The following is a 12526-nucleotide window of genomic DNA, read 5'->3' on the forward strand; positions in this document are numbered from 1 at the left end:
CAAGGCTAGTGCTCTACAACTTGAGCCACAGCACCACTTCTGGCTTTTTTTGCTTATGTGGTGCCGAGTAATTGAATCCAGGGCCTCATGCATGCAAGGCAAGAACTCTACCACTAAGCCACCTTCCCAGCCCGCTAATCTCTTTTTTATTGTTATTATAAAGGTGCTGTACAAAGGGGTTACAGTTTTGTAACTGATAATCTCTTGATTCACTGACAAGTAATTCTTTACTACTGCTTTACAAGGGCCTGGGCACTTGTCATATTATCTTAATCATCAAGAGACAACAGTAATCTTACTTAACACATAAAGAAACTGAAGATAAGACAGTTTAAACAACTTATTTTTTTCAGTGACACATAATTGAGTGCATGTACAAGTAATAGCCAAACTCAAGTCTAACACCAAACCTACACTGTACTGTCTATCCATTCCAAACATATATATACATATATGTGCAAGTACATGTGTATATATTTAGCACCAGTACTTAAAATTGAACTTGGGGCCTAATGCTCTTTCTTAAGTGGATAAAATTACAGACATGAGCCACTAGCACCTGGCTACCATTCCAAACTTTTCTGAATATTTTATCCAAATGGTATACATAAGTATATAAGTTGACTGTACAAATATTTCTTACAGGTATTTTTTGAATGTTGATATTCTTTCCATCATTTAGCTGAAGCTGAATGAGAAAGTTTTCAAAGGAAAATGACATGTGCATTTATAAATTCACCCATTAAGGAAATTAAGGAAGATATTTACCTGAAGGAAAAATGTAATAAAAGAAACAATTCCAATGAATAGAAACATTAGTGAATATAGGTTACTATTCTGTCTTTTCCTTTCAGGATCATCATTTGTTGCAAAAACCTGAGAAAATATTTAAAGAGTTGTTAGTTCAATCACTGAGGGAATTGTTCTAGATCTAACTCCATTCCTTTGGTCACAAGTTTTGGGGTTCAACGGAGTTGTAATATACTAGAAAACAGTGTTGGCTGTGGAACATGGATGCCCTTAAAGGTACCTACATTCTTCCTCCTTAGAGACTAAGACAGACCAAGGTGTCTGTCACAAATTGACCCAATTTGTGATCCAAACTGATGCCAACACTTTCCTCTTCCTTGATGGGTAACTACATTGTACGGCAGTGCACTGAATTGCTTTGTGGACATTTCAAACTGTCCTGAGGAATATGGAGAGACTCTGGCAAGGAGCTTTTACTGACAGGGAGATGTATTCATTCACGCAGCCTTTCAGAAAGAAAGGAGCTTCTCCAGCCAGCATTCTTTGTTGGGTGGACAGTTAGAAAGCTATCTGGGAACCACAGCCATTGAGAGAGCACCACTTGTTGGAACTTTTTCAGAGATGGTTATAGGACTAACAGAACATTTTGGATTTAGGAAGAGTGAACACAGAGAATATTTACTCCAGAAGGGAAGAAAACATTCCCCACCCCGATCCGCTCTCTCATTACAGAAGAGCTCATTCTTAACTCAGAAACAAAGAGGAAACCCTTTTGCACACTGGTGAAATGATGCTTTGAACTCAGTGCTGACGGTTATGAAACAGTCTACTGACCAGCTTCATTGACTTTTTCAGGGAACTGAAATCTAAAGACTTAAGAAACCATCAGGGGCCTAGACAGAACCCAGGACAAAGGAATGTTTACAAAACTAATGTTCCTTTCACAAACCAGATTTCTATTCTTACATTTGTAAGCCTGATGATTTCACATTAAGAGTTTTGTGTTACATATGCATAGGGATGCAAATAGTTACTCATTGTTTAGTCAAGACTCACTGGTAGATACAGAAAATGGGTATAAACTCTTACCGCAATAATCTTTGAAAATATAACTGCAAATGCTGGTTGCATACTTCCATTTATAATGGCACACAATACACCAACTACTAAATAAGGCCATTCAGTTAAATTAAACTTTAGAATCCTCCAAAAGGAAACAGGAGGAACATCTTCATCCTAGAAAACATGGAATATTATTAGCAATTACAGTTTAAAAAGAATGTATCATGGATTTTATGATGTGTGGTTCTTCCATAGGCAATTTTTTAAGGATTAATATATCCCATCATTATCCCTCAGCAGTGGATGGCTATTTAGTTACAAAAACAACATTGACAGAGTCTGTTACAGTAACTTTTTATTATTTGACAAATCAGGGATACATTTTTTTTTGCAATAATGGAATTTGAACTCAGCCCTTCCTACTTGGGAGGCAGGCCTTCTATCACTTGAGCCCTTATTGCTTTAGTTGTTTTCCAGACTGCATTTCACTTTTTTTTTCTATTCAGCTCCCTTCAGACTATGATCCTCCTACCATTAGTCTCTCCCAAGAATTACAAGCAGAATCCACTGTGTCCAGCCTACAATTAAATAATGCTCCTACAAACATTTACTATTGGCTTGACATTCAGAAGATGACAAGAACATTTATGAGAAATCTTGAACTTCTAAACAGAATTTTAATTTTATATTTGAAAGCACAGTATAATCTCTGTAAATTAAAATTTTAAATTCTAAAAATTTTAAATTAATTCTTATTCTTAAGTTCTAAACTGTAGAAATATTGACATTTGATTTCCAGAAATAACTGGAAGACTCTAGAAAACAAATTCTTATTCTTATTCCTACCCCAGTCCCAGCCAATACTGCTAGGAGAGACACTGGGACATATAGCTCTACACCCTCATTCATACCAGGGTGTCTTTCATACTAAGTTTTCTGTCAAGGCCTTGTGGCCCTTGAATACTCCGGCAGGTTGATCTTCTTCGTAGGCTAGATTCTGGATCTTTTGAGGACATTTCCAAGGCATCAGAATCACTTCTGGATTCACAAACATCCTTTTCTAATTCACTTTTATATCCCTCTGTCTAAAAAGAACAAGAAATATGCATAAGCTGATGAGACCTAATTAACCAGTGAAATTTTCTCAATGAACTTCAGAAACTAAAGAAATGGTAATTGGTTTCAATAATAACAAGACAAGATAACATTAAACTGGTATTTCTTTATGTGTGCTGTATCAAAAAGGAAAACCAATAAATAAGAATGATTTCCACTGAATATACTGAAATGACAGAATATCCTTTCCAAGTATCTTTATAGTTATCCACTTTCTATTGCTATTGGACTTAATCAAGTTTGTTTTGAATCAAAGCTGGCAACACAAATATGATATATACCAGGGTGAATCGCATTTGAAATTCTTTAGAAGGTATATTTAAAAATGTGAAAAGAAATATGGAAATAAATTTTAATCATATATAATGTAATTTAACATATCCAAGTTATTATTGATATGTAATGACATTGTTCTGTCACATGTGATCAACATGAAAGACTGAGATACTTTGTGCTTTTGTCTACTAAGCTTTCAGGATTTGATGTGCATTTTCTCTTTTTAGATTTCACATGCATGTATATTTGTATGTTAGTCATATTGACCTTCTCTACTGCTCTCTTTTTCCCTTTTCACCTTACCCCACTCTTGAACAACAGCTCAAACCCAAATGTTCAGCAGCCCCATGTGACTGCTAGCTGATTTAGGTCAATTTTAAAACTTTTCCTTAATTATCCTTATTTAGGATATTTCTGTTTTTAAGAAAAGAATCTAAAGCCAGGCGCGGGTGGCTCACGCCTGTAATCTTAGCTACTCAGGAGGCTGAGATCTGAGAATTGTGGTTCAAAGCCAGCCCAGGCAGGAAAGTCCGTGAGACTCTTATCTCCAATAAACCACTAGGAAACCGGAAGTGGTGCTGTGGCTCAAGTGGTAGAGTGCTTGCTTTGAGCTGAAGAGCGCAGGGACAGCACCCAAGCCCAGGGTTCAAGCCCCATGACAGACCAAAAAACAAATGGAGGGGGGAGAAAGAATCTAAAATACCAGCCTGTTCCTCAGTATTATAATTACTTTTTCCTACTTTTGAAGATAATCAAACCAAGCAACATTTACCTTTAGCATTAAATATAGCAATATCAGCTTACTGCAAAAAAAAAAATTCAGAGTTAAAGTGCACCTGCATCGTGACAAGTTTATGGTAAATGCCTTTCTCTCTCATGAGCTGCTCGTGATTTCCTTTCTCCACAATGACTCCATCATCAAAACCAGCAATGACATCAGCATTACGAACTGTAGACAAGCGATGAGCTATCACAATGGTGGTCCGCCCTTCTCTGGCCTAAAGAGAGAGATGTGGCTTTTGATGACATCACTCATTACATCTCAAAACTCACCTACCCAACTAACATTTACTAAACATGGACATTTTGGATGTTGTACAAACATCAAAGGAATAAGGAGATCGTCTCCAAATGGTAAAAGTATAGTCAATTGCTAATGGTTTAAAATGTTCTCACTATAGTAAATTTAAAGACAAATATCACATGTGCATATTTTAAGATTATTTTATACTTCTTGTGTTTTACTGAATATTTATCCACTTAAACTTGTAGTAATTAGTGTTTTATACAAAACTGAATAGTCAAGGCATTGATCAATCAAAACCAACAGGTCAAGGAAGTATATTGATGTATATCAGCTAGCATCAGTCCTAATAATAATAACATCCTCTATCTCACAAATATAAGGCAACAAAGTTTAGATACCAGCATCATATTGCCTTTGATTTAAATCTAGGTTTACCACTATGAACTCCAGATATTTATCAAAGCTTTAAGACAATTCAGAGGTACAGATACAGGTTGGCCTATAACTGACATCCTATCTGTGTGCGGCTGTTTACTCATGTGTAAAATGGAGACAAGGTGACTTCTGCTAGGGTGGCTATGTTCTTATGTGGTAATCATAGGAACATAGTACTATACTTGTACACAGAAGTGCTGCTTATGATGTGATACTTGTTCCTACATATAACATATTAAGGAAAAAATACAGATCTATGTAAAAGTTTTCAAATGCCCCATCTTGTTTTTAAACTTGACATAGAACAGGAACTTATGCAAAATTTCTTTAGCCTGTATAACTCTCAATGTGAATAATTTCCTTTATTCTGTATTTCTCACCAAGCAAGAAAATTTAAAATAAGCACACATAAATGTATGTGAGGGTTGGTGGGGGGGGGGAAAGCAAGTGAAAACCCCTGAAGAGGAAAAACATATTTGAGAAAATTTTGGTGGGAGTAATAAGAAAGTGGATTATTTAATAGGCAAATGGTGCCTGTTTCTAACAAAAGGGGCTTATGGTCCCAAATTTATATGTTAAATTTAAAAAAATTGAGTAGAACCTTTGAAAGTTGTTTTTATTTATAACTTGATACATAGTTCCAATATGTTACAGTAAGAAAACGCAGATGAGCAAAGGATGAGGAAGCAGATGTGGAATTACAGCTGGGAACAATGAAGGGGACCAAAGCAGCTAGAGTTCCATTGGCCTTTATTTTAGTTCTGCATTCTGTTCCTTACTTAATGGTTTATGAAGCACATGATACAATATGGACAGGAACATACTGCATTGTCTTAGTAGGCAGCAAAGGGTCAGAACAAATAAGATTGGTCTCTGAGACCAACAGCCACAGCTCAACCCAAAACACCTTTAGTAAGAAGGCTTGTACATTCTGGGCCTTCTCAGAGCTGGTCTGCTGACCATTATATACTGGACTAAGCTTACAGTGTCTGAATAGCGCAGGCTTTCAGATGCTACTTCTTGGGTAAGTCTTATGGGTCAGTGCTATTCAAAGTGAAAATCCTGTTTACAGGCTAGGAGTTTGTACCTAGTTTCCAACATCTCACGTTCTCTGCTCCTCTCCTGGGAGGAACAAATTTCTTATTTCATTAAATATGAACCTGCAGATGGTATTTTCCTCTTGTTGACAAAAGCTAAAAGCTGTTGAAAGTTGGGTAACCAGATTATCCCAATAGTTACACGTTTTCAATATCATTACTAAGGCTGATTTTCATTTAAGCCATTATTTCTTATTCTTTAAACGACTAAAGAGTGTCTTGAAATGGAAACGTATTTATTGCTATTTAGAAAGATCAGAAAAAATAAACATAGATTGAAAGGAACCATCAGGAAAGTAAAGAAATTTATTTCCAAGTAAAGAAGAATGAGCAGTGGAAGGCCTCTATTGTTCTTAAAGAGTTGGTTGCACCTGGGCTTACAGACCTTATCCAGAGCCACCTGAACCACAGCTTCACTTTCTGTGTCCAAGGCTGATGTGGCCTCGTCCAGCAGGAGGATCTTAGGGTTGCGAACCAGGGCACGTGCTATGGCGATTCTCTGCTTCTGTCCACCACTCAGCTGGGCCCCTCTCTCTCCAACCAGGGTGTCAAATTTCTACAACAGCAAAAGGACAGGAGTACATTGTATTCACAAAATGTTGTGTTGAATTGAAACCCTTTTGCTTTGTACAACTACTTAGGGATAATAAAACTAAAAGAAATTTTAAAGAAAGAGAAAGAGAAGGCAACAGGGGAATTTTGGCAAAGCAATAAGTTATCTCAGGTCTTTGTAACAAATATATTACTTTTAAATTTTTATCTGTCACAGGGCTTGAACTCATGGCCTGGGTGCTGTACTTCAGCTCTTTTGCACACTACTACTTTAAGCCACACATCCCTTCCAATTTTTGAGTGGTTAATTAGAGGTTAGAGTCTCACAAGAGCCTTCCTAGGCTGGCTTTGAACCACCATCCTCAGATCTCAGCTTCCTGAGTAGTTAGGATTATAGGTGTGAGCTACTGGCACCCAGCTCAGTCTATATTTTAAATTGGAAAGAAATTCCCTAGACCATTTCAGTCCTACCAGCAATACAGTCTAGCAACAACAATCTCAATTTAAAAACAAGTATGTTCACCACTAGATGCAGAACCCAAAGACATATTGATTTCCCCTTTAGGGTGTCTTCCAATGTAGCAGAGTTTCTTAACTGTGATGATTGCAATAGGTCAGAGCTCTGTTCTGTGCATCTCTGAATGACTAGGACAAAGACAAGGGCAAGCAGACTCACATGGGGCAGTTTCATGATGAAGTCATAGGCATTGGCTTCCTTAACAGCTTTCTCAATCTCATCCATGGTGACATTTTCACGACCATAGCGAATGTTTTCTGCTATTGTGGTGGCAAACAACACGGGTTCCTGACTCACCACACCAAGGATCTCCCGCAGATACCTCACATTGATGGTCCTAATGTCCTGTCCATCAATACTGACCTGGAATTTTAAAACAAGGGTGATTTTCCTTCATTTCTAGCAGACATTATCCCCGGAGTGAGGTGCGGTGGTCCCTGCTGATGGCTGCTGGTCTAACTCACCACGCCCTCTGTGGGATCATAGAGCCTCTGGATCAGCTGCACTGTCGTGCTCTTCCCACAGCCACTGTTCCCAACCAGGGCCACTGTCTGTCCACTCTGCACCTTCAGGTTGAGTCCCTTCAAGATCTACCAAGTTGAGTGAGAAGTAAGCATTAAGACAACTCCGAGATACAGACACAGAATGTGAACTGACACCTCTGTCCATTCAAATACATCTTTTCCTTTTAAAAATAATCTCTAGGAAGCGGCACTGTAGCTCAAGTGGTAGAGTGTTAGCCTTGAGCTGAAGAGCTGAGGGACAGCGCCCAGGCCCAGAGTTCAGGCCCCACAACCGACAAGAAATAATAATAATAATCTCTAAGGAAAAGTATCAGAAATTCTTCATCAAATAGCTTAATTATTTGTCATGGTACCTTAACTTCCTTTCGAGATGGGTAACTGAAATGAATATTTCTGAATTCCAAATTTCCCTTGATATTGTCTGGTCTGTGTCCACTCGTTGAGAAGCTGTCGATGCTTGGCTTCTAAACAGATGAAAAATATTAGAAGATTACTACAGTAACAAGTTTTCAATGATAATTTGTGCAGAACTAGATAAAATGAAAACTAGTTTGGTTCTCAACTGCAAAGTCTTTTATGTAGATGGGTAAATAGCTATGTGAGACTTACATTATCAATGATCTTGAAGACTTCATAAGCTGCACCTCTGGCATTTGCAAATGCTTCAATGTTTGGAGTTGCCTGTCCCACAGTAATAGCTCCAAATAGTACAGAAAAGAAGACCTAAAGAAAGAAACCAAAAATCCATTAAATGTCCTCTTGATGATGATGATTCTTTCCATACTTCCTTGCTTCCAACTTAACCAATTCTATTTTTAATGGCAAAATAAAGATACAGGATATTAAAAATACTGTAAAGTGGATGAACAAGTTTACATCCCACAACACATAGAGCTCCCCTATGACCCAGCAATCCCACTTCTGGGCATTTACCCAAACAATCACAAATAAGGCAATACTAATGCTACCAGCACAACTATATTTATTGCAGCATTATTCACCATAACTAAGATATGGAACCAACCCAGATGCCCCTCAGTAGACAAATGGATCAAGAAAATGTGATACACACACACACACACACACACACACACACAAACACACACACACACACACACACACACACACACACAATGGAATTCTATGCTTCCATCAGCAAGAATGACACCGCCCCACTTGTTAAGAAATGTAAAGACTTGGAAAAATCATATTAAGTGAAGTAAGCCAGATCCAAAGAAATATAGGTCCCATGGTTTTCCTCATTTGCAATAATGAGTTTATGTCTAGGATAATTTTATTAGATGAGCAGAAAAGCTCAAAAGCTATGTGTATATCACCATATAAAATGGTTCTATGTGAAATGAACCCCAAGATATGGACACAAGAGGTCTTTCTTTGTTGTTGTTGCTTTAAATGTAGTATGTGATTTTTTTGTTTCCTTTGTATGTTCTTTTCCCATGGTATATCCCCTATTGTCACTGTACTTGATTTTGGTACCCTGCATCTTGTATATACATTTTTCTAGTTTGGAAGGGAAAGGGAAATAACAAGATGCTGAAACAAGGACACAGGATGACCCACTGCAACAACGATATCCACAAGACACTATGTTGGAAATGAGCTTTACAACTTCGGTGGGGCAAGGAGTAAGGAGGTGGAGGAGGGAAGGGATAGTGAGAGAACAAGAAGGGGGGGTAAAAATGCTTGACAAGAAATGCACTCATGGGCTGGGATGTAGCTCAGTGGCAAAGCGCTTGCCTAGCAAGTGCAACGTCCTGGGTTCGATCCCCAGTACCAAAAAAGAAAAGACAAAAAAAATACAGTTAAAAAAAAAAAAAAAGAAATGCACTCATCGCCTCGCTCATGTAACTGTAACCCCTCTGCACAGCATCTTTACAATACAATAAAATTTAAAAAAGAACTAAAAATATAAAATATAATAATACTCTAAAGCCAGACACTGGTGGCTCACATCTGTAACCCTAACTACTTGGAAGGCTGAGATTAGCAGGATTGCAATACAAGGCCAACTCAGGCAGAAAAATTCATAAAATCCTAAACCAGTAAGTGGGTATGGTGGTGCATATCACTTATTCTAGCTACATGTACCTAACTGATTCAAAAGTCATTATCTCCCTGATAACATGGAGTCTGGCCACACCATTCCTGTTAAGCCTAAGAGGGAGCAAAGGCTTGAAGAGTTTTGGGGGTTTGTTCCAAATTTTGGAGAAATATCCTAGGTGGAATTTGAATCAAATGGGCATGATGTAAGATCCTGCACTCAGTTTTTCAAATGCCTCCAGATTGTGAAGCAGACTTTGTGCTCAGAAAGCAGTGGACTTAACTGCTAGAGCTAGGGGTGTAACACAATGTAAGAGGAGCTTGCTAATGATGTATGAGTCCTTAGGTTCAACTTAGCAGCAGCACAAGTAATATGTAAAATAAAATAATGAAGTAAATAAGTTGCTAATCCAGGTCAACATTAAGCAATGCACATTCTCATGGTAATGAGAAGCTAGGCTCACCCACAGCATCACTACCCTAGAAAGCATTTTTCTGGTAAAAGCTAAATGAACAGCCTCACAAATGTTCGCCATGGCAACAGTTTAAAGAAATCTGAACTAAAACATCAAGTAATCATTGCCTCTTGTAATATTAATTAATACTGTACTAATGATTGTCATGTAGTTTTTATCTCTTCACATTACAAATCTGAATCCAAGAAAGGAAATTGTTTTAAGAGACTCAAAGAAAAATTACTACGTTACCATAAAAGAATGACTCTTCTATGGGAAAACCAGTCCTTCTATGGGAAAACCAGTCCTTCCAATTTGAAAGGCAGATCACCATCTTGGCAGCAAGAACAGCCAGGCTGGCCAAAGGCCAGAGTCTTCATTACAAACTAATGTAACAATGCGATACTGTCAGAACTGTTAGCATTTCCTCCTGGTAACCTAGCAAGTACTGTAACAACTGCTCGCCCAGAAAGAACTTTAATCACTGCTCCTTTCCTGCCTGCTCACCAGTCCTTCCACCACTTGTTGGTGATAGAGTTAAAAAGAAATCAAGAATTGGAGGAGCTTCAGTTGAGCTAATTGTAGGTAACCTCAAAACAAACTCATATAGTTGGCACACTTGACTTATTTGTGATGTTTTGGACCAATGACACTGTCCCAAAAGGGATGCAGATGTTTTTGTTACACTTTCCAGGAACGTTCACATGGCAGTTTCTAGGAAGATACAGAGTGAGCTTAGGTTACAGTTATGTCATTATCTTTAAAAAACATAAAAAAGAAGGAACCATCTAGTGGCAAGACTTGTGCACCCATACAGTGGTCTACAATGCAAAAGACTTTCAAACTGAATTTTCTTTTAGGATGACTAAAACTAATTTTTTTAAATACATTTTATGAGGAGGATTGATTGGCTGTCATTCAAAAAATTTCAAAATTGAGTTAACTTGTGTGTTTTGTCATTTGTTGTTGGAAGTGGTAAATTGGAAAATAAAAATGAGGCATTTAGTATCAGGTTTCCTACAAAGACATTATTTCATTAAATAAAAGTTCATGCTAGAGAGATTGTTAGTATTAGTTTTAGGTTACAGGATTATTTTGGCAAGAGAACTGCAAGAAAGACTACAAAGTAGCTTATTAGATGTATTGGATTTTCTTCATTTTTTTTTCTAGTGCAGCCTGCCTGTCTCTCTCTGTATTGAATATTGAAGTCAGAGTCTCACACTTAATAGCCAAGTACTCTACCTTTTGAATGATTCCCTAGTCCTTTCCATTTACTTAATTTCTTTTGAGATACAGTCTTGGTAAATTTGCCCAGATTGGCCTCAGGTTTACAATCTTCCTACCTCTGCCTCCAAAAAAGCTGGAATAATAAGTCTGTGCCACTATACTTGGCTTTACCCTTCTTTCTTTGTAGTATTCAATATTTATTCAAAATACTTATTCTTTTATTGCCACTCAGTTTCATGTCATTTTAATGATGATTCATTTCTTGCATTATTTACTTACAACTTACAGTGAGCACTTGTCCAATAGAATATTCATTGGAGAGTACCAAAGATGTCCCATACCAGAAAGCCAGAGCATACGATGCATAGATCAGCATGAAAGCAACACCGATGGAAATGTTGGCTGTGATAGCTTTCTTTATCCCCATTCGTTCAGCTTCTTCTAAATTTTTATTGTACCTGAGAGAAAGAACAGAAATTATCTCATATACTCATAATTTAAGGAAACAAGTCAGTGTTGCATGACAAAATGTGCCCAGCCATGATGTGACGTGCATGTACCTCCTCCTTTACTATTTTATTCCTTTTTGTAGAAGAGGAAACCAAGGCTTATGAGGAGTAATTTATTTGTGGGAAGAGTCTCTCAAAGTTTCTTCTTTGCACTTAGATGTACTGAAATGAGTATAGCAATACATAGCAAATTCCATAATACATATTGTCTCAGACAGAAAACAAAATAGAAGCAATGAAAAAAATTGTTTTCCCTTCAAACTATGCATGCTAGCTGGGAATGTTGGTATATACCTATAATCCTGACTACTCAGAGGTAAAGGCAGAAAGATCTCCAGTTTGAGGTCAGCATAAAGTTATTGACACCCAATCTCAATAAACAAAAAATAAATTGCTGGTTGAGCATTTGCTTACCAAGTATAAAGTCCTGAGTTCAATTCCCAATACAACAAAATAATCTGCATATCTATTTCAATAATTAATAGAGATATAATGCTAAAATTACTAAACCTGAAGTAAGTCATTTAAAAATCTCTGAACTGTAAGGAAATTTGATGTTGATTTGCTTTCTGTCCTGTTGACTTTAGGAACTGTTGACAAGATCAATGGCAAGATTACACATGCCACAGTGAAGCCCCTTTTATGTAATTAATATACCCTAAACACAGAGACGACTATGAAAGCATGTTGAGAACTTCGCAAGGTAATATATACCATACCTTTCACATTCAAATATAAGTGATCATATTGGGATACACATCTATCTTAAATATAAACATATAACACATATTTGGTGTAAGAAATGTAATACTCCATCATCTTTTTCCCTCTATACATATTCTCTAGTCATCTTCCCAACATACAGCTGCCATGGCAGTCTAGCTGGAGTAAAGCCTTGCTGACTTAGTAACTAGGGCA

At 37.3% G+C, this 12526-nt stretch overlaps 1 protein-coding gene across 2 annotated transcripts in view; it reads right to left on the reverse strand.

Moving 5' to 3' along the window:
- LOC138809641 (ATP-dependent translocase ABCB1-like) overlaps positions 1-12526 on the reverse strand; it is a 54437-nt gene that overhangs the window by 23227 nt on the left and 18684 nt on the right. For both annotated transcript variants that reach the window (XM_069996394.1, XM_069996395.1), the window contains 10 exons: positions 11386-11557; positions 7966-8079; positions 7710-7820; positions 7297-7422; positions 6992-7195; positions 6149-6319; positions 4041-4202; positions 2724-2897; positions 1840-1986; positions 769-876 (listed from right to left, as the gene is read on the reverse strand). In XM_069996394.1, coding sequence (XP_069852495.1) covers positions 769-876; positions 1840-1986; positions 2724-2897; positions 4041-4202; positions 6149-6319; positions 6992-7195; positions 7297-7422; positions 7710-7820; positions 7966-8079; positions 11386-11557 — 1489 coding nt within the window. The remainder of the gene's footprint in view (positions 1-768; positions 877-1839; positions 1987-2723; positions 2898-4040; positions 4203-6148; positions 6320-6991; positions 7196-7296; positions 7423-7709; positions 7821-7965; positions 8080-11385; positions 11558-12526) is intronic.

Source organism: Dipodomys merriami, unplaced genomic scaffold (genome assembly GCF_024711535.1).
Source record: "Dipodomys merriami isolate MVZ:Mamm:240054 unplaced genomic scaffold, mDipMer1.0.p SCAF_5, whole genome shotgun sequence".
Classification (NCBI taxonomy): Eukaryota; Metazoa; Chordata; class Mammalia; order Rodentia; family Heteromyidae; genus Dipodomys; species Dipodomys merriami.